We start from the raw sequence: 22,826 nt of genomic DNA, 5'->3' as shown, positions 1-22,826 counted from the left end.
ACAGAGACAGGAAATGGTTTCCCAAGCCTACCCACCCCTCTGCTAGAGCACCACTCTGGGGTGTGTAAGGTAAAAACAACTGCAAGTTACAAAAGGGTCCCTTGATTTCTCTTTGGCAGAAATTAAAAGAGAACGCCTGGTTTTAAAAGTGGTACTGTGAATTTTGAAAAAAAGAAATCGCGCACCCCATAACAATCCAAGCCAGGCGCTAATGAAGATGTGTGATGTGCCCTCGCTCTAGACGCCCCGTTTCCACTACCCCCAAGCCTATCCCATTCCTTTGTACCAGTCCCCCTCTCCTCCGCCACCTCTTCCGCTCCCGCCTATCCCGAGCCACTCACCCGCCACCGCCCCCTCCTCTCTCAGCGGCCTCCTCCTTTCTCCTGGCCCTGCCCCTGAGACGGCTCGGCGCCTGCGCAGGCTGGGGAGAGGGCGGGAGGCGGGGGGAGGGCGGGGGTGGAATGTGCGTTACAGTTAAATAGTGGGTTCAACGGAGCGGCGGGCGGCGTTTCTAGGGTCGGATGAGGGCGGTGGGCTGACAGGCCGGGGCGGGAACCTGTTACTGAATGAGGACGGGCCAGGCCAGGCCGCGTTTAATCCGCGTCGTGGGAGTCGGCAGAGGCGGCAGGCGGGGAAGGCGAGACGACAGGCGGATTGACTGAGCAGACGGATGGACTCCATGGCTCGGCGTGGGCTCCTCGAAGGCAGTAGCGCCAAGAGCTCCTCCGCCGCCACGCATAGCGGCGCTGGGCTCCCCTGAGAGGCGCCGAGCCGCCTGAGGGGAGGGACTCGCTCTCGCCTGGCAGGCCGGAGGAGCGGGGCGCCTGCGAGGGGCCTCTGGCTCTCCTTTTCTCCCTCAGGGGCGCGCCAGGGATTGGAGTCGGCGGCTGCGCCTCTGCCTCTATGATGAAGTTCAAGCCGAACCAGACGCGGACCTACGACCGGGAGGGCTTTAAGAAGCGAGCGGCGTGCTTGTGTTTCCGCAGCGAGAGGGAGGACGAGGTGAGGACGGAGCTTGGCTGGGGGGCGCCGCCGTCAGCCTCCGCGCCCGCCCGGAGAGCCGTCCCCGCGCCCAGCCCTCCCGGCGGCGCTGCCCACCCGCCGACCCCTTTGTGTGCGGGGCCCTGCGGAGCGGGCGGGCCTTGTCGCCCCCTTGCGAGCCTCCTCGGTTCCTGCCCGTCTCGCCGCCGTGGCTGCCATGGCCGCCGGGAGCCGCGAGTTGGCTGGGGAATGGCACATTCTCGTCTCTTCTTCGTTCGGGTCGGCTTAGATGCCCCGTTGGCTGCGCCTTCTCTGGCCGGGCACGACACGGGGGCGATCCAGGCTACGGATTGCGGCTGCAGCCGAAGGGTGGCGCGGGGAAGGGAGCAGAACCGCCTGTGGGCTGGGGGTCCTGGCTCAAAGCGAGTTGGCGGGTCTCTAAAGTCAGCGGCTTGACAGTGAGGAGCCGGCGGTGCTTTGAGCATTGCGCATCCTTCGCTCCTTGTCATCAGCTGGACAGAACTGGCTTGTCTCAGCTCAGGCCCTGGCGCGCATCAGCTCCCTCTTCCGTAGCGAAGAGAATCAAGTTTTCCCGGTTCCCAAAATACTTACACTCCCCCCCCCCCCAAAAAAAAGAAAAGATCTTGCGGGCCAGGTAGATAAGCTACACCAGTTCTTATTTATACAACATTGATTTCTGCCACTGGCTTCTGGAGACGACTCTCTTCCTTCTCTTTGTTACTTTATGAAGTGACAGTAAATCCCTAGCTGGCTACTATTAATTTACAGTGCCAGGTAGGTCAGTGGTGGTATTGTAACATGCCTGTAAACTAATCTCGTGCATGAAAGTCCTTGTGAGGCAAAGTACATATTTAAAAAGGCAGTTGCTTTGGGCACTTGATGCTTGAATAACAGTTCATTCAACACTGCAAAAACTGCAGTACTACTGTACAGGTTCTTAAATGCTACAAGTACTCCTGTGTCTCAATAAAATATTGCCTAAAGCAGAAGTAGAATTGTGCAGTTGTAATCCAGAGCAGTTTCACTAGAAATCTTCTATGGCTGTCACCTCCCTGTCTGAAGAAAAAATTTTTTACTAGCAGTATTAAAGCAGTTTTGTTTATTACTGGTGTCATATTTAACAGCAAGATATCAGAAGTTCATATATTAATTGCTTAGCTAATGAGGGCACAAATGGCTGAAGCAGCCAGATTCCTCATTGCTTTAGGGACATTTTAAACCACAACGTAGACTTACTTTCTAGTGCCTGTCAAGTAGTTGTTTCAGCAATTTTTAGTCAATTCATCATTAAGAAAATACTATTACTGGTCTGTTGTAGATGCCCATTATATGTAATAAAAAATGGATTCTGAAATATTTTCTTGCATATTGAACAAATAGTATTTATATTTTTAAATTTCTGCCCTCATAAAGGCCATCAGGGTAACTCTTCTAATAGACTGTAGGAATTTTTTTATTTATTTAGAAGATTTCTATGCTACTCTTCCAGAGAAACTGCTTGAAGCAGTTTACCATATACCAGTTTACCATACAAATAAAAGTAAATAACATTTAAGTAAATATGCATAAGAATGAGACTACATATTAATGCAATTTTCCTCACACCCAGCAATCACTTCCAGTGTACTGTTCAAAAATATTTTCAGAATGTTAATCATAACTCAGAGGGGCAAGGCTGTTTATTGCTTTATGAAATTGGTATGTTTATACTTTCTACAGGGAATTTATGATGTTAAACTTTGCATTGTAGTTTGCTTTATACAGACATCGCATATCTGAGTATTCTGAACTTAAGTACAGAATATTGTTTGCATGTGTGCGTGCTCTCTCTCTCAGATCTGAATTTACAATTATACTCATAAATTTAAAAATCCACCTTGCCTACATGTGGCAGTAAGGTGTCTGAGTAATATCAAGTGCTAATTGCCATTTAGAAACAAAGTGCAATTGTAGGAGGGAATCCAAGACAAATCTCTATATTTATAACATGACATTCATAGGTTTAGCACTGGCAGCACCAGGAACTGGGTTCTATGAAGGATTTATATGGACAAAAGTGATGTAATTTTCAGTGATTCCCCAGTCCTATGGCAGATGTCCAATTCTCCCCATTCCTATGTCAGATGTCCCCTTCCTTCTGCTCCTGGAAGTTCCCACCATCTGGGGCTGTAGTGAATAGGGGAAGCAAGGAAATAGTACTTCTTTTGTAAAAATTACTGATGAATCCAAGCTGGTAACTAATGGAATGCTTATGCAACTAGAGGCAGTTTAGCCCAAAGCAACCCTGGCTGTGTGAGTTGTTGGCAGAAACCCCCCTTGTTGGTGGTATGTGGTATGGTTGTAGAATGCTGTAGAACAGTTGGATCTTGATGCTGGAAGTAGACAGGATTGCTGGAAGCTCCACCCATGTGAAATAGCATGGTATAGCACAATCCTCTGTGTGCACTGGTACTGCCAACATAGGGTTATAGCTCTCTGGAGACTTTCTTTTTTCCTGTCCTAAAATATTGTGGCATTACTAACATGGTTAGCTTAGGTCAGGATTCTCATTGTTTCTGAAAGTAGCATTTTATAAGCTGGCCTTAATGTGTTTCACCCAATTAAAATTAAAATGTAACATCAAAATGTTCTTGATAGAAATGAGACATAATAAATATAGGAGAGTATTCATAAATTGACAGTGCATCAATTTATATGAACTGATACATGTGTTCCATGCTTGTATGGCTCAACTTCAAGTTTAACTTAAGAATGTAAGAATTGTCATGCTTGAGTAGATCAAAGGTCCATCTAGTCCAGTATTTTGAGAAACTCACAAGTATGGTGGATAAAATTATTTTCTAAAAAGTCAGTTTATAACTTTTGAGTAAGCATCAGTTTAAATTGTATATCTTCAGATGCTAAAAACAAGTACAAGCATGTTAAATCCTAGAACTAGCTCTTGATCTAAACCATGGCTATGCATGGCTGCTTTTCTGTGTAGAAAATAGAGCTATGGGGGCAGGGGCGATTTCTGGGTTACACATTATAAATGACACAATGCCAGATTTATTATTATGGGCTTTCTATTATACCCATAGACTAGCAAGTTATAACAGGTGGTGGAACCTGGGATATGCCAGGATCACCCACAGAGACAATATCGATGATTATTTACTACTGAGTTCTGTCAAAAGAGTAACTATGATAATCTGTTGTAGCAAAGTAAAACAGAAATCAAGTGGCATTCTTAAGATTAACCAGGTTTATGCTGGACTTGGTTAATTGTAATGGTGCCACTCAATTCTGTTCTACTTCACCTGAGTTCTGTAATATGTTGAGTTCTTAAATTGTGAATACCTAGCATTCTGTCATCCAGACAGGTACAGACACTTATTTTCCTCCTTATAGAGAAACGCTTGTTTCACCCAGTAACTACAATCCCTTTAAATCAATGTTCTGTATTACAAGCAGTGCATGAATCTCATAGCCATTCTCTGTTTATCCACAGCATCTGGTAATCAGAAGTATGGTGCCTGTCAACACAAAATCTCTGCTTTTTAGTTATCATGTCTAACAGCTGTTGATATGCTTGCTTTATATTTTTATTTATTTTATTTTATTTATACCCCACCCTCCCCACAAATGGGCTCAGGGCAGCTTACAACATGTATACAATACAATAAGTTAATCATAAAAAACTATAAAATCAGAGATAATTTAAAACAATCATTAAAATAATTCAGGTGCCTTCTGTGTATAGGCCACTTAAATAGACAATCAGCAGCTGTATATGAGCCATTACATGTGGGCATACACATGGCTGAGGGCAGTCACGGAAAAGGTGGTGGGGTGGTCTTTATTTATTTAAAAATAAATATTTAAAAGTATTTAAAAATATAATTTTAACTAGTGGCAATGAATTCACATGTTCCGCTTATTGAATGAGAACCCCACCCCACCCTGTAGGTGCACACCTTCAGTCATCTTGCCTGTGTTTAATAATTGTGCTGGATCAATAGTTATGCTTCTTTACAGCTTGGGCTGTAGAGGGAGCGCTAACCGTAGTAGAAAATGAAATGCACAGAATTTTTCAACTGCTATTTTAGACTGGAATAGCTTGCTTTGAAAGGGGCACACAATAATTACTCTGCGCATCTGAGCTAACTACAAGTCCAAAATGTTCAACAGTTCTATTGAACCAGTAATTTGGCAGACCTGTTCGTTGCTTGAACTGACACATTGATGCATGTGGGCAGGGCTTTCAGTCCTTGTAGTCTGGTCAGTCTTGTGTGGGATGGAGGAGATGAGTAGCAGAGCTGTTGATGATGAGATAAGCTTTGCAGCAGGGGGTGGGGAAAAGCAACACTTTGTATCTTAGACCATATTATTCTGTTGGCAGTTTGTTCTTAAAGGAAACAGCTGTCTCTTCCCTCCCCAAAATTTTAACTTCAAAAAATCCTGTAAGGAGTTACTGTTCAAAATTCACTCAAACTTCTATTGACTTTTAGGTCCCTGACGTGGTTGTAATAGTCATAAATAATAACAGTAAATCATAAATAAACACTTGGAATGGAATATTCTGCTGTATAGCACAAGTTTTGCATTAATTACCCTTTCCTGCTACTTCTTGGATTTCCATGTAAGAGTTTATGCTACCCATTATACCTGTAGATTATTTTATTATTTTCATCTGGCATCAGTAGGGTTAAGCAGAGTCTATTTGCTTCCAGTAATGGTATGAAGAGGCATCTGACATTTCTGTACCATTTACAGGATGCAGACTGCTTTCTTCTGGTAAGCGGAGATATTGTTTGACATCAAGCTCATTTGATGGTAGTATACTTAATAGAAAATGTTGATAGTGAGCTTTTCAGTGGATGTAATGGCTAGAAATCTCTGATGTATAGCCCTGTATTAACTCAAGACAAATGAGTACTCACCTTTGAGTGGGTAACTTGAATGGCTAAGATCCTGTAATAAGCACACAGTCTGTGGTAATTATGAATTCTTGATCCATTGTTCCACTTTCATTCTGTGGGTTACTTCTACTCCGCAGGAAAAAACTAACCACATAATTTGAGACAGATTTACACATAGATCTCTCCGATCCTTAAACCAATTATATGTTGGATGGGTGTATAAAGGCTCTAGGACTGATATGGTAGCAGTTATGCAGAATAAGGAGGGTGTTGCATCCTGTACAAGCTGAAATGTTGTTCCTTTGTTCCTAAATATAATGGCTGCTGTCAAGTTGCATTGTCTCTTCCAGGTAGATAGCATGGTTATGCAGCGTGAATGGCCTGTCTGCACTGTCCTTGCCTTGACTGAATGATGGGATACTTCAGCACTAGATACATTGAACTTAAAATGACTTTAATAGCTTTCAGCTTATCTAGTCCAGCTTGGAATGAAATAATTAAAAGATATTAGTTAAACTGTTAGAAAGTAAACTTGTTGAAAAGTAATTTGGCTTGTGTAGATACCTATACTGACCTCAGAAGAGAGCTTTACCAGTGAAAACTGGGATGATCCTTCAAATCTAACGTGTGGATTGCTGTGGTCTTATATTTCTCTGGAGCATCTAAAGCACTGTAATAGGTGGTGGCCTTGGCAGCCTTGAGTTACTAATAACTGCATTTTAATTAATATCCTTAATGTCTGCTTTCACTTTGGAAATCTTCCAGGCTTGTTAGTTTGGATTTGCTTATTTCAGCAAGGGATAGATAACACAGTAGCTCTGTACTTTTATGTACAGTTTTTTAGTGGACTGTGGGCCAGGTTTAAAACGAAACCTGAATGAAACGTGGGGCTCGTAAATGCTTAACATCTCAGCCTGTCAAGACTTGAAATATGGCATAGACAGACTATTAGAAAACGTAAACTTCTTTTAGTGAAAAACACAATATAACTTTTTATTCCCATTACTGTTATTCTATTTTAACTTTTATCCCTTTTATATCCTTGAGCTTTTTGTAATGATAGTATTCATTTATTATATGGAACTGTATTGCTTTACTCTGCTGGCTTTTGCTGTAATAAATAGAATTGTGATGATGAGTGCATAGACAGACTGTTTAAAGTTAACACGTATAATGAAAATGTCTGTAGGCTGGTTGGAATTATAGAGTTGGCCATTAACAGTACTGAATATATTCTGAACAATCGTATATTGTTTCTAGATTATTTTAGGATAGCTTATTCTGGGCACTGCTGTTCATTTGTAGTTTTGAGACAGACTTGTGTTGCAAGTGCATCCTCTGGCAAGACAGATAAATCCAACACTGTTAACAGGTGGCATGATGGATATAAATGATCCTTCTGGATCATTCCTTGTATAACTGGATCAAATTTTTCAGCAACGTAATTGTCTAAAATTATCATTAAATCAGATGTACTTTTGAATTTATGAAAATACAACTTTTCCCCCTCAAGGTAACTTTGAAGAACAGTATCTCTAACAGCATGTCTTCTTGTATTGAGGATCCTCTAAACTTAAAAAAATAAAATAGCACAGTACCTGATACCATAATTATAAACCTTTGATATGATTAACAAATTTTTAAAAATGCAATAAATGTGGTTTTATTTGTCAGATTTTTCTGTGTTAAATAAATGCTGTGTTTAGTTTAAAGTTATTTCTCTTACGATGCCAGATTCAATTTATTTAAGGACTTAATTCTCTTGCCACTATAAATATGTACATTTTTCTTAACTAATGACACTTAGACTACAGTGTCATGTTTTTATGTCATGGCCCTGAAGCTTGTGTAATAATACAAAGCCACACATTAAGCTCCTGGCAGACGGAACAATGACTTCTTCCTCTTTGCACTCAAAACTGAAATCTCTGTCCAGTAGTAAATGCTGATTTAATCAATTTCATTAAGCTAAAGCTGTTCAGAAAAATAATGCTGTTAATTGTATCCAGTCATGTGACGACACAACACTCATTACAAAAGATGAGTGTAGTTACAGGAGTCAACATACAGCATATTGTCGAAGGCTTTCACGGCCGGAGAACGATGGTTGTTGTGGGTTTTCCGGGCTGTATTGCCGTGGTCTTGGCATTGTAGTTCCTGACGTTTCGCCAGCAGATGTGGCTGGCATCTTCAGAGGTGTAGCACCAAAAGACAGAGATCTCTCAGTGTCACACTGTCACTGTGACACTGAGAGATCTCTGTCTTTTGGTGCTACACCTCTGAAGATGCCAGCCACAGCTGCTGGCGAAACGTCAGGAACTACAATGCCAAGACCACGGCAATACAGCCCGGAAAACCCACAACAACCATACAGCATATCTATTACAAACACCAGTTTACAAACTAACCCAATTGCATCTTAATCCTTACTTCTCCCCCCCCCCGCCACACACAGTAATGACAGCAGGTAATTGTAGATGTACATGGACATTCAATACTTGCCTTGTCTTTCAGTCTAAAATAAATGGATCAATTTCCAGAATTCCTTCTAGTTAACATGTTACTCACTGCAGAAACCAAGATCCAAGCAGGCTATATTATCTTAGCCTATTAATTCTGTCTTCAGTGTGTTAACATCTACTGTGCCCTAGATTAGTTTCAGTTGCTTTGTACTAACTCCAAATCTCATTTTTACCTAGTTTGAAGAGAATTTGTCTGTTAGTGCTGGACATTGAGTTGTTCATTTTAGCTCCTAGAGTTTAAGTGCACAGAGTTACATGTTTCTATACATGTGCTGTCCTTCTAGCACCTCATATTTTATTTTGTGGGCTATGTTGGCTAACTTTATGGGATAGACCATGTCTTCTTTGTAGACAGTATGAGATCAGTCTTACCTAGAGTTTTCAATGATGCTGCTGCTTTCAAGAATGACATGGCTAGTGTTCCCCATTTCAGCAATAAAAGACCCAAGGAAAGGTCAGGGTTTGTGTGTTCTGGAGTCCCTGGGTGATTAGACTCTTCTGTCAGTGGAAACTGTAAGCCACATTCTTGACTACTTGCATTTCCAAGAAGAAATGTCGCCCTATCTTGAATCTAGATTTGGAATTCAAAAATACTGTTCTGTATTTGGAATGAATATTTATAAAATGTGAAAGTCTGTTGTTGGTTGTCCTGTACTGCTGTTCTGATGTGTTGCATGTTTACATCGGTTAACCTGCCTTGTGGATCTTCTTGAATGAAAGCAGCATAAATATTTTAAACATATATTAAAGATTAGACATGCCTACCACATGCTACAGGAAGAAAGCCCTTGTGATACCACTTTACACTTAGTAAAACATCTCCTCAGCAGTACAAGTCAGTCATAGTGAACCAAAAAATCTGAGAATTTGAATCAACAGCCTTCTGTTAATTTTTATAAAGGCAACAAGCTAATTTCAATAAGTTACCTCTGAACAGTATTGATATTGGGTCAACATACTTTAAACATGATGTGCTCTGAAACTGATGTGTGTTATTTACAACTATCTGATGTAAACTTATTGTAAAGATTCCTTTAATTTTAATGCTAGAGTGAATAGCATAGCATTCTTTCAACTAACACTTGCAACAATGTTAATATATTACTTATTTTGTCTAAATACAGGTTTTGTGTTGCGATACAAATATGCTATCAGAAAGAAATCTCACTAGATTTGTATTTATTTATGGCTATATAAATATACTTATCTTTGTAGGTTCTGCTAGTAAGCAGCAGCCGGTATCCAGATCAGTGGATTGTTCCAGGTGGAGGAATGGAACCAGAAGAAGAACCAGGTGGTGCTGCAGTCAGAGAGGTCTATGAAGAGGTAAATAGCTGTATCTGAACATTTGAGATGATCACCGGTGTCTATATTAGATTTTGATTGTTGATTTTTTTACAGGTTTATTTCATATTGGAAGATCAGTGTAGTGCAGTGTTTAGTGTCAGACTGGGACTGGGGAGGCCTAAGTTTGAAACTCCTCTGTATTTCCCTAGGTGACCTTTTGGTCAGTTATACTTTCTCTTTCAGCTTAACGTACCTGACAGGGCTGTTTTGAAGAAAAACAGAAGGAAGAACCCTGTATGCTACCCTGAGCATCTGGAAGGGAAGGTGGATAAAAAAAGCAGTGGATAAGAACTCTGTACTGTGGTTTTAGTGCTCTATGAACAAACCTCTGGTTCAGTGACTTTTTCCTTCCTTTGTATATTGTTATTCCCTTCTATGTCCTCAACAATGCATAGTTTTCATGTTATGGAGGTCTAGCTTTAGAGGCAAACAAAAACCATAGTTTACCCATTTGTATACCTTGGGAAACCACAGCTTTCCCCAAAACAAAAGGGAGAGCAGATGATCTTGAAATTTTTTTTAAAAAATTTCCACATAGCACCAAACTATGGCTTGACATTAGTCTCAAAACGTAGAAAAAGCAATATATGTTATGGGTACTAGTTCTTGATAAAGGGGGGTATAGAGCCTTATGCATAACATGAAGTAGCTGTGGTCAGTCTTCCCTTTCTCCAAACTTTGCTTACAGGCAATAGCAGTGTCAGGTTTTTCTTTGGGCGCCACGGCGTTGAGCACTGCAGTGCCTGGCTTTGACCCAAGGGGGGCATCAGGGATACTGCAGGACCCTGCTCTGTGGAAGGAGGGGCGGCATACATCACCCTGACACCCTCTCAGTCCACTTGCCAGCCTGCTCAACCTGCCCCAGCTGTCTTTCATGCTGCTCTCCTCCTCGCATCTTCTCTCCTTCGTCACTCCTCCTTCACAACAACCCACCACACCCTGTATGTGGACTTCCCTTTTATCCCTTCACCAATTCCCTGCTCCACCTATCAGCCACACCCCTTTCTGGCACTCTAGCCATGCCCTTGGCTGACTTGGGCAACTGCCCCTGGGTTTGCTCTGCAGGCTGTTCAGGGCAGTCACACCTGTTCCTTCTTGGCTGGCTGACAAGCTTTCTCTAGGGAGCTGGCTGCTTGGGGCAGGCACACCTGTGCCGCATTGGCTGGCTGCCAAGCTTTTCATGTAGAGTGCCTTAGGCAGCTCCAGCTGTGGCTGCTTGCCTTCCTGCCCCACCTGGCTCTGGCTTATTCCTTCTAGCCTGCCTGCAGGTTGGGGAGTGGCTCTGTGGTGCCTTGACTGCCCTCCCTCTACTGCTGGTAAGGTTTCTGTCTGGCTAGCTGCTGGCTGGCTGTCCCTGCTGCCTGTGCCCTTTCCCTCTGGCCTGGCCTCCTCTTGGTTGTCCTCACTCTCCCTGCCTGAGTTCCTAGACTCTCACTGGAGGGTGGGGCTTGCTGGCCTCCATCTGCCCCATCTAACGCTCTGAGGCTTGGGTGCTTCTTCCCCTCCCTCCTGTGATCACAGATTCTGGCCCTGGATGTCTGCTGGGGCGTCTGGGCGGCTGTCTCCTGGCTGTCTCCTGTCCCCTCCTACCAGCAAGTCTGGGGGCTGTGCCTCAGACCCTGGACAAGCAGTACTTTGTCAGTTTTTTGTGAGATGCACAATGACTAGTTATGCTTTCTCAGGGGTAGTTGCTATGTAACAGCACTCTGCCTTTTGCCACTTTGGTGTTCTTGAGAGGTTGGCAGTAAGGCCTGATAATAGCTTATCGAAGGAGATTGGATTTGCTCATTTAAATTGGAAGCTTATCTCTGATCAAACAGATTAGTCAGTGTTGAAGGCCAGAAACCTGCTCTGAAATATTAAATTCATATACTGTACACACTCTTTCATTCAGGACCAGACTTATTTATGGGCTATAACTTGCCATTACCTGACCCTTGCAGAATATGCTATTTAATGCCAATCTCGTGCTTGTTGATGGGTTTTTTTTTAATGTCAGTATATCTTGGGATGCTCTTAAAACTAGTTTTATTTTAAAAGCATTCTGGAATGGAGCTTATCAAATGACAGGCATTCACAGTTGAATTTTTCCCTGCCTTCCTTCTCCTCCAGCAGTTATAAGATACTTGAAAGGTCAGTACTGGGAGCAAGGAGAGCTGGGGTGAGGAATGCCATAAGGCATGACAGAGCTGGGGGAGGGGGGGTTAGGTTGTGAATGGTTTATAATGTGGTTGTTAAATTGCAGGCATGAGACAGCTGCTTGTCAGCTTAGGAAAGGTTATTAAGCAGGTAGTAGCACAGCAACTGCAGAAATACTTGGATGAGACATCTGCCCTTCCTTCAGACAAGGGTTTAGGGAAGAGATGGCTTTAGTGGCACTTGTGGATGATCTCAGTCTTCAAGTGGACAAAGGGAATGCACCTCTAGTGCTGTTGCTAGATATGTCAGCAGGCTTTGATACTGTGGACTATGTGATACTGCTGAGGTTGGGTGGGTCTGGGCAGAGCTGTGTTGAGATGGTTCCAGTTTAGTCTGTTCACAAAAGATTGCAGTGGGACAATCGTCTCCTTGGGATCTGACTTGGGGGGCTGGGGCACCATAAGGCTCTGTTACTTCCCATGTTTTACATTTGTAAGACCCCTTAATGAGACTGTCCACAGTTTTGGAGTAGGTTGACATTGATATGCTGATGATACCTAGATATATATTGCTCTGAACAAGTTACTAGTTGCTACTATCTCTGTCCTTGCCCAGTGTCTCAGTGCAGTTTTGAATAGCTAATGGTAAACAAACTGAAATAGAATCCAGATAAGACAGAGCTGATACTGGCTGGAACTACTTTAAATAAGATTTTTTCCCCCATTCTCAGTGGTGTGCAGCTTTGGACGAAAGACTTTGTTAAAAGCTTGAGACTCCTTGCTGCATTCTAGCTTCCTCTTGGAAAACAGGTGTTAAAGACAGTGGAAAATGCTTTTTCCCCCAGCAGCATCTAATTAGAGGGCTGGTTTGCAAAAGTCTGATCTAGACATGCTGACCTGTGCTTCAGTAACCTCAAGGCTAGTTTTTCTTATAATGCTATGTATATGGGGCTGCCCTTGATGATCTAGAAGCTGCAAAAGTTGCCTGGGGATAATCAACAAGATCCAGTCAGTCATATTCTGAGGTTGCTTCAGACAGCCAGTCAGTTTCCAGGTCCAAATTCAAGGTGTTGACCTGGAGCCCACATACTTGACAGACTGCCTCTCCCTGCATATTTCCATATGGCACCTCTGCTCTTCTCATCAAGGTCTATTATTAGTTCCTACGTTGTCTAAAGCACATTCTGCCATGGTCCCAGCTCAGGCTTTTTCAGTGGCTACTCTCCTGGCCTTCTGGCAAGAAAGCAAAACAGCTGTTCCAAAGAGTTTTTGAGGCTGTCTGAGTCTGTACAAAAAGGGAATACCATGCTGAGTGGAGCATAAGTGGACTTTTCTTTTGTTTTTAATGTCTTCTTAAATTGTCCTGTATTTTTTACACTGTTACCACCAGCTTTGGATGCCTGAAAGAAAAGCGAGTGTATAAATATTTTAAATAAAATAAATTGTCTCAGGGTAGGGAAAAGAAACCTGATAGTCTTTTTATTCTTACAGGCTGGAGTAAAAGGAAAACTAGGCAGATTGCTGGGAATATTTGAGGTGAGCTGCTCTTAAAAAGTGTGCTGTTCTTAAAGTCTTAGATGTGTACTCTGAAATTACGCTTGCATTTTTTTGTTAACACATTTTAAGGTTCTCTTTCTTTTTATTTGCACAAAAGCCTAATTTGAGGCCAAGATTCAGAAATATTTTCAAATTAACGTTTAAAAAGTACAACTAATAGAACTATATAAGAGGAATTTACTTTAATACAGCATATATATGTTGCATTTCTCCAGAAAACATACTGAATTTCTGTGTTGTGGAATAAGAACTTAATATGTGAATGTTGGGAATTATGGTACTTGCATGGACAAGAGATGGGGGTTGAAGTAAGGAGCAGAAATGAGTAGAAACTGAGTATAAGAGCTGGTTGGATCAAACCCTGTATGAATAGATCCATACTGATTTTATGAAATCAGTTCAAATTGTAATCCTGACTAGACATGGGCACGAACGGGAAAAAAATTCCGAACACCCTGTTCGTTGTTTGTTGCCATCCACGAACAATTAACAGACCCGAACATGTTCATTAAGGGGACATGTTCAGTGTTCATGGCCCTTTAAAGATCCCTTTAAACTATCAGGTGGCGGGGGATTCCCCTTTGCCGCCTGCCAGCTGATAGTTTAAAGGGCCCTTTCCTGCCATGTGCAAGGGGCAGGGCCCTTTAAACACCCCACAACCCCGTCCTCACCTCCCTGCCCCACCCCAGTGCCGCCGGGCTGCTGCTGCCGCCGGATGTGAGAGGGACGGATTTTCTCCGTCCCTCTGACAGCGGGCAGAGCCGGTGCCACCACGAGGCTGCTTCTGCCCGCTGTCAGAGGGACAAGGAGAGAGAGACTCCCCTGGTCCCTCTGACCGTGGGCAGAGCCGGGGCTGCTTCTGCCCGCTGTCAGAGAGACGAGAATCTCCTTGTCCCTCTGACAGCGGGCAGAGTTGCTGCCATTGCAGGGCCGCTTCTGCCCGCTGTCAGAGAGACGAGGAGAGACCCCCCCCTGGTCCCTCTGACTGCGGGCAGAGCTGCCACCACCATGGGGCCGCTTCTGCCTGCTGTCAGAGTCTGCACCGCCGCAGGGCTGCTTCTGCCCACTGTCACAGGGATGAAGAGAGACTCCCCTGGTCCCTCTGACAGCAGGCAGAGCCGGTGCCACAGGGCTTCTTCTGCTCGCTGTCAAAGAGACGAGAATCTCCTTATCCCTCTGACAGTGGGCAGAGCTGGTGCCGTGGGGCTGCTCCTTCCCGGTGCAGCCTTCTCTCACACCGGGAGAGCTGGCACTGCCCTCTTTGCTGTCATTTTCTCTTCACAGTGACAAAAACTAATGCCTGTTGGAAGCTACTTTGAGGGGTTACAAAACTGACCTTCCCAATGTCCAGTACCCACCAAATTTGCAGGGGACATAGTCCTCACTGTCCTCTGAAGACCCTCTCTGTTTCAGAGAGATTGCAGCCTGGGAAAGGTATGATCCGTAGGTCCTTCCCCCTTTGCTGTCTATTTCTCTTCTGAGTGGCAAAAACTGAACTATCTGCTGGAAGCTGAAGGGTTAAAGCCAGAAGGAAAGCCAGAAGGAGTTCAGACAGAGTTCAGTCCCTGCCGTTGCCTGGGGAATTGATTGAAAGGCGTCAGACTGTCTGGCTTGAAGAACAGGGCTTTGCAAGGCCCACTTGTTCGTTTGGAATGGGGACTCACGAACGGGTTTTTTTCTTTCGTATTGCTGTTCATGCCCATGTCTAATCCTGACTAAATACAAGTTTCCATGGAAGCAGGACTTAAAAGAAAATGTGTTTCAGAGTGTTTAATTCTTTAATTTGTTTTCATTCAGTGCGGAAAAAAATCATAGCTAACTAGATCTGCAGTTGCTAATGACATACATATTGCTAGATAAAATTGTGTCTTGTTTATTGTCATTAAACAAAATGAATCATTTACTATAATCTTGGGAGACATAAGAGGTATTCCTGTTTACACATGGGTGGTGCTGCACTAAATCTGGTTCATTGGTGCACATGAAATTAATGTGTGTGTTTCTCCTTTTTCTCCATACTGAAGCAGAATCAAGACCGGAAGCATAGAACTTATGTTTATGTTCTTACAGTGACTGAAATCCTGGAAGATTGGGAAGATTCAGTTAATATAGGCAAGACATTTTCCTTTTTTAAAGAACAATGCCATATATAGGAACAGTTCTGTTCTTAGCATCTTTCATGTAACTGGTGTCATACATGCAATATCCTGCTGCTAATGTTATAGATTTGCTCAATGTTTTTTAAAGCATAACTGAGAACAACTAAAATCAGATTATTTTAACACTAATACGGCTTCCTTGAAAGCATTGAAAAAGTGGCTTATGAAAGAGCTCATTTTATATTTAATTTATTCATGGCCTTGTGATGTCTGTGTCTTTGAAGACACTCCAAATTGTAAGTTTGTTGAAAAAACTTGGGTGTGACTGTTTCCTAGGAACCACCTCACAGGATTTTCCATCTCTTTTCTACCTTCCCCACCTTCCTGCGGAACTTCAGCAGGAATAAAGGTACAAGGAGATAGAATCTGGACCTGGGTATAAACCCACCCATGCCTAGATTGATAACTGTAGGAGGAAGTAAACTGACAGGGACCAGGATGTTTTACCTTTTAAACTTGAAGAAGGAGGTTTATTTGAAACAGAAGCACAAATGGCGTTAAACACATAGAGAAGTGGCACGACAGTTTTTAAACATTACATTCCAGGGAAAGAGTCTTTTGAGGCAGGCTTTTTACTGTTGCACTCTTGTTAAATAGTACACTTTTTCCACAGCACCCAGCTGTAATCTCATCTCTCTTTCAGTTCCAGGATCCTTATATTTTCTCACACCAAAACTTCCCAACTCCTAATTGTCAAAATCTTAACTGCCTGCTGCTCCATAGCACACTGGGCTGTTCAGAGCACTTCTCTGGCTCCTGTGTTACTGGGGTAATTTTCACTGTTCTGCCCATTACGTTGTTATGAAGAAAGTAATGTACTAATATTTTAAAAGGTACATTTTAATGAACAAAAAACATTTAAGAGGTGAAGCAGAACAGACAGTAAATAAGGGTATCTAACTTCTTCATTTGGAAGGGAGCATATGGATAAATCCATTATCATATTTGTGAATAATTAACATGATGCATGAAAACTAGACAACAGTTTATCAGTGATAGTCTCCCAGTGCAGGCATCCTAAGCCAAGTCATTCCCTTCTAAGCCCATTGATTTCCTTGGCTTGGACTGGAGTGGCTCTGTTCAGGATTGCACTGTCTTACACTGAGCCAGTCTGTGAACTGTAGAAGCTTAGAAACATTTATCTATAGCTCCAGATTTTCAAGATTCAGTAGCTCAGAAATGTTGGAATCCAGTTGAGGATCATGACTGCCTTTAATGCCCTTGCTTTTCATGATTTTGCTTGCTGTGTTTGGCCCACCTCTACAGTATTAAATATTGCAGAATGTACAAAAAATAATTTGAAGAGTGTGCAAACAAGCATCCTTTGAAACTTACTTTGTGTTTTTTCATAGGCAGGAAAAGAGAGTGGTTTAAAGTTGAGGATGCTATCAAGGTCCTTCAGTGTCACAAGCCTGTACATGCAGAGTACTTGGAAAAACTGAAATTAGGGTGTTCACCAACCAATGGAAATTCTGTGGTTTCTTCCCATCCTGACAACAGTTCTCTTTATGTCACTTCTACACAGACTTCTGGGCTGCCCTCTACTGTAAGATAAAATCTGAATTACTTTCTTGTATGCCATCACAAGGAGAAATGTCTTTTGGTGGTAATGTGCTCTGTTTATAGTCATCAAAATCCTGAGTGTGAATACTTTGTATGTTCAGACCTGTTTTTCTTTTTTTAGCAGTGTATAATATTTAATAAGCCAAAGCCATACGGGGAATTAAAGATGCCTTAAATGGCCCTTTAAAGTAAAATATAGATATCTTAAATACCTGGTAAAAATAAGAGTGAATTTGTAATTTGGCTTTTGAGTATAGCTTAATTTTTCTTCCTTGTACATTTCCTGAAAATCAAACTTGTTTGAAGAGACTTTACTTTAGTATAGCTATTATTATTATTATTTCCCTACTTCAACATGGTTAGCTGGAGGAGTAAAGTGGCAGTGGAAATCAACAGCAAGTGCCTTCTATTTCAGGAAGACTCCTCCTCCCCAGTATTTCACATGAAGATCTTAACTATAGTAGTGCCAGCTGGACTCTTTGCCAAAGCCTTCGTACTGCTCTTGCTTACAGTATTTAGCCAAACAGCCAGATTCCTGCAGTGCACACACACCAAACCTTTTTAAAACCTGCTTGCCTTCCTCTTGCTCAAGTCCATGTTGGCTTCCTTTGCTATTCCAATAGGTATTAATTTACTGGTGGAGATATATCCCTTCTTTTTCCAGAATCTGTACATTGGATCAGTACTGGAAGGATAACTACTTGAGCATTAAGGAGAGAAACACAAATTGCCAGCCCTATTTTAATCTCTGCTACTAAAACAGGGGCATACAGATTCTCTAAATTATACAAACTTTAGTTCATTTACACTGAATTTCCCTTTCTCCCTAAAGTCAGAACTGCAGCTGAGGTAAAGAAACTACCTCTATCATGAAGACTGTCTCTTCTCATTCTTTCTATGTAAAATAAGCCCACTGTAAATAATCCAACTGGTGTAAAGTGGAAAGTAAATGTAAATACTATGTTGCTCACAAAACTAGGTTATCACCTAGGGCTCTAGTGTCTTACAAGCTACATAACAGGCAGAAAGTTATCACTGTATCTTTGCCCAAGGAATTTCTGCTGAAAATAGTTGTTAAAGGCACAGAAGCCCTGTTGGAGATGAAGGTGGCAACCCTACACGACCTTCAACATTGTTTAAAATGCTGCTATCCATGTGCTGTTACAGTTTTTAAGGAAAATGATGGTGCCATTAGCTTTCCCTCTAGAAAAACTGGGAATATAAATATTGTGCCATATCAATGCATCTGAGCAAGGAACATCAGTCATGAGTATTACTTTTAAGAGCTAAAATTACAAGTAGACTGGAAAGTCTGCCACAGGATAGAACTTCCATTCACATTTGAAGAAATAGTGTCACCTGGAACAGCAGGCTGTTTTGTGTTTAAAGCGCCTTTTCCATATTCTGCTTCATGTAAGTCAGAAGAATATTAATAGTGTAGACTATTGGCAGACCCATCAATGTAAAATCTCACACTAAATCATCTTGGGGAAAATACCTGGTTCCCAACAAGTATGCATTTTCCAGACAGTAGGTCAGCATTCTAAGTTGGCAGAGTCCTACCTTCTCATGTATTTGTCAGTTAACTCTTTAAACACACTGAAACATCACATGGTAAAAAAATGAGAAATGTTTATTCTTTACAATGACAAGAGTGAAAAGCATATTGAACGGGTTTATGGTTCCTGCAACTGCTTTCATCTGTAGTTTTTACTTTTGAAACTTATGAGCTGCATACTGGTAATGCATGATTATTTTGGTTTCTTACACTATGTATTGTGTAAAATTTGTACAGCTGTCAATACTAACAAAATCAGAGGTGATGGCTTATAAATATTCCAGATTGCTGTGCCATATACAGTTAGATATATTGGTGTAAAGACCTTCAGTCTATGCAACTTATGAAGAAGCCCCTTGCTAAAACTGACTTGCAAAATCTGTCTTGCAGAGTGATACACTGGAATGTCAAAAATCCATCTTTGTTACACTTCATTAATAGACATAGCCAAATCCAATCATTTAGAAGAGTAGGTTGTACAACATGCTTGTCAAAGATGACAGCTATGATGCTTTCTGCCAAAATTAAACCATAGTCATATAGTTCCAATGAGAAGCTCAGATTTGACAAAATGGGAAGAGATTCGAAAGTACATTTTGAAATTTTTTGTGGCATCAGGAACCGGGACATAAGTTCCTTCTAAGTGGCCTTTGAATCTGTGCCTGACTTCACATGCATAGAGATAAGAATTGATTTGGATCATGTACAATGCACAAATCCATGTTTTAGACTCAGTAAGACATGGGTTGTGAAGTCATTATCAGGCAAGCATAGACTCAGTGTAATGGAAGCATGTTACTGTGAACATTTAAAATTGGGAACATGCCATTAAAAATACTGCAAGAGCATTTACATAAGTAATAGAGGCTATTAAAAGTGAAACTTCCATCCTGGATGGTTACCAGAATTATTGTCAGTGTTGGAAATAATTGCTCAACATGCTTCTGAGAAGTAAAATTTTTTGAAGGAAAACTACAATTTAAGTTGTAAACATTTTGAACTGTCTGCATGGCTTTCTTTTAAAGACTGGTGTAAGAATTTTGATTTTTTTATATCTGAAATGAACCTCCAAAATAAAAATTGAAACAACCTATAGCTGTTGGTTCTTCATATAGCTCATCTTCTTGAATCTAGGTGATCTGGAAGCAATCCTTTCACCTGCTTTCACCCATTAGTAGTTTTACATCTTAGTGCAAGAGTTTGATGCCCTTCTCACACAGTGTGTTATAGTGGTTACAGGATGCTAGTATTAAGAAGTTTCTGGAAAGCTTATAAAAAACCAGTTGTGCTTATTCAGCCTTCCAGTCATCTAGGCATTTCCTGTACTTCTTTTTTAGTTCAGAGCTTGAAGATAGGGATAGCAGGCATATAGAGTTGGAGAGGATTTTAAAGAACTGCTCCAGAATTGTAAGGGATGACACAATAGGTTGAGTAGTAACATAGCCAGTGGTAGAAAGCAATATAACTTTTATTGACAGCCAAGCCTAAGTAGAACACCCAAGTATTAACAAGCTTTTTGCATACTAACCTGTGCAATGGGGGGAAAAAACTTTCTACACTACAATGTCATTGTCTGAACCAAGCAGAATTTACGTCCTTTGATGCTATCTTTCCTGTGCTTTCTGAGTAACTTACAGTGGAAGGAAATAAAGTTGTTAATGACCTATTCTATCTTGTTATGGAGGTGATGGAAGAAACTCGAGACCTAGTCCAAGTTCTTTGTAAGGACCAAAATTTCTAGGTGTAAGACAGCACAATTCCTTGTAAATAACTGTGCTGCTCATTGGTACTTCAAACTTTCAGTTGGGGTGTGTGTGTGTATAGCATTGACTCCCATCCCTAGGTGGGCAACAGACATGTAAAATTGTGTTTACCCTGCCACACATCACATAGTGTCTTACAGCTTTTGCTGTAAGAGATGTATCTTAAACCATCAGCCAATGAGCGTTTTGGATACTTCACTTAAGTTTTTGTCATTAAATTGTAGTCTTGGTTATAACTGGATCTTAGTGCAACTGCTGATATATTTTATTCAGGTGTAATAGGGAGAAAGGAAGGAACAGGGCTAGGTCAGCAGTGTGAGAAGGGGAGGTGAAGGTGCCATTCCTTCCACACCACTTGCTGCTGGAGCTGTGGTGCATTTTCATATCCCCACTGGGAAGTTGTAAGGTCAACACCAAGTTCAGTTTAGAACTGCTACTGGGTGTTCAAGAACTACTGAACCATCTTACTGAGACTTCTAACACCAGTATTTAAGGGGAAAGTAGGTTTAAACTATGACAACTAATTGTTTGAGAAAATATTTTCCTGCTAAAAATTACAATGAAACATTTCGAATTATATAGCTGGTTTTCTTAGAGGAGTAAAAGCAAAGTTCTATGAAACTTAATATCTACTGATGATTCTTGCACGTACAGAACTTAAAATATACTAAGAAATTGCTTCTTTCCTCACAGTGTGTTCTGTCCTTTTACAAAAGCACTGCTTATAGCAATTATTTGTTTAATACTTAGTAATTATTTTTCCTTCTGTGTATTGCATAACACTCACTTTACAGTCTAGATAAAAGATTAGTCATGCTGAACAATGTTCAATTAGTCTTATTGAGTAGATTAATATAATCATTTGGCAATAGCCACCCATGCAAAGATAACATTGCCAAAGTCACTGCTGGTTGTAAGTCATAGATTACCTCTGCAAGTAGTAAATATGTGATAGAGATTTAGGGATGAAACACTGGAGAAGCTGGTATCTAGTTCTTTACAACACACTTTAAAATATTTATCTTGGTTATTACAGAGCAGGATAAAAATGTACTAAATAATATAACACTCTAAGGTTGATCAGTGGTATCCTATTGCAGATGGGGTGGTAATACTTGCTTAAGAGCACCTCCCCCAATAAGTTCAGGCTGAGCCTTCTTTAACCATGGACTTTTCCACTTTCAGTCTTGTACCAGGCCTCAGATTATACACAGCACATACACCAAATGTCATGACATTATAATTGAATTTGTACGTTTGCTATAAGACCGTTTCTTAACAATGGCTTGCATCTGGAATGGTATTTCTGTTCTCATAAGGGAGAAGGGCTCTGATTCCTGCTTGCTATGTTTCCAACCTAGCCAGATTACAAGGTGCCCCCCCTCCCCCAAATTCTTGGGAGGAGCTTTTCAGGGATATAATGGGCAGCAGGAGCTCACAGTCCACTGATTCCAAGCCAACCTGTGAGTGTTGTATGAAGACAAAAACAATCACATCAATTTAAATCATAGGTCAAATGCAGGGCTCATTTGGAGGGGGAACGCACCGGAACGCAGTTCCGGCAGTTCCCCCAAAAGGTCACTGTCAGGTGGCCCTGCCCACCTGGTTTTTGGCCATTTGGGGCGGGGGAACCCTTCCTTGCCCAGCACTGACCCGATCCCGGCCATTTTGGCCCCAATGGGCCCAAAATTGCCATTTTGGACTCATTTCCACCATGACTGGGGCCGAAACGGCTGGGATCGGGGGCCATTTTGGCCTGGATTGGGCCAAAATGGCCCTGATCAGGCCACTGCCAGGTGGGGGAACACTCCCCCATCTGGCAGCAACCGAATCCCAGCCATTTTGGGCCCAATCAAATCAATTATGCTAATGACACACTTCCGGTGATGGCAAGGGATGTGGCATATGCTAATGAGTTCCTGCAGCACTTTTTCTATGAAATGACCCCTGGTCAAATGTATGAACAGAACTAAAGAATTCTTCTGTGCAATAGGTCAAAATTTCTGCAACCTATGCAAATAAAGCATAACTAGCATTTATGATCCATTCAGAGCACTAAAGCCCTGCAAATTTTAAATTTGTTTTAAAAACATTCATTCAAACTCACTTCTGTAGATATTTTAAATGCAAGGTTAAGTGCCTGTGGCCAAGTAAATTAATGAAAAATATGACTTATAAAAAGTATGACGTTGATGCTTAAGAATTTGAATCTTTTTTACTTCTATGCTATGCGTTTATGTTTTATAGGATTTACAGTTGAGCAATTTAAAAAAGTATAGATGGGTTGTATTTTGCTGGGTTTTTATGAACAAATTA

At 41.6% G+C, this 22,826-nt stretch overlaps 1 protein-coding gene across 2 annotated transcripts; it reads left to right on the top strand.

Annotated features, from left to right (window-relative positions):
* The first annotated feature begins 506 nt into the window (after positions 1 to 506).
* Positions 507 to 22,713, top strand: NUDT4 (nudix hydrolase 4). Of its 2 annotated transcripts, none has more exons than XM_054988039.1 (5): positions 507 to 1,002; positions 9,641 to 9,751; positions 13,402 to 13,446; positions 15,495 to 15,579; positions 16,979 to 22,713. In XM_054988039.1, exons 1-5 carry the CDS (start codon positions 904 to 906, stop codon positions 17,179 to 17,181), a joined length of 543 nt encoding a protein of 180 aa, XP_054844014.1. In that variant the 5' UTR covers positions 507 to 903; the 3' UTR covers positions 17,182 to 22,713. The 2 variants fall into 2 exon arrangements, with proteins under 2 accessions (XP_054844014.1, XP_054844013.1); XM_054988038.1 differs by having other exon boundaries at positions 15,492 to 15,579.
* Positions 22,714 to 22,826: the final 113 nt, after the last annotated feature.

This window comes from Eublepharis macularius, chromosome 9, assembly GCF_028583425.1.
Source record: "Eublepharis macularius isolate TG4126 chromosome 9, MPM_Emac_v1.0, whole genome shotgun sequence".
Classification (NCBI taxonomy): Eukaryota; Metazoa; Chordata; class Lepidosauria; order Squamata; family Eublepharidae; genus Eublepharis; species Eublepharis macularius.
The sequence above is the reverse complement of the archived record's forward strand: the minus strand, read 5'-3'. Positions and strand labels throughout refer to the sequence as shown.

What these genes read in the sequence shown, in the direction of transcription:
- NUDT4 (XM_054988038.1), top strand. Translation starts at nt 904, where the DNA reads ATGATGAAGTTCAAGCCGAACCAGACGCGGACCTACGACCGGGAGGGC. An exon ending in TCAGAGAGGTCTATGAAGAG is followed by an intron (nt 9,752 to 13,401) that starts GTAAATAGCTGT and finishes TTATTCTTACAG; the next exon opens with GCTGGAGTAAAAGGAAAACT. An exon ending in GATTGCTGGGAATATTTGAG is followed by an intron (nt 13,447 to 15,491) that starts GTGAGCTGCTCT and finishes TCCATACTGAAG; the next exon opens with CAGAATCAAGACCGGAAGCA.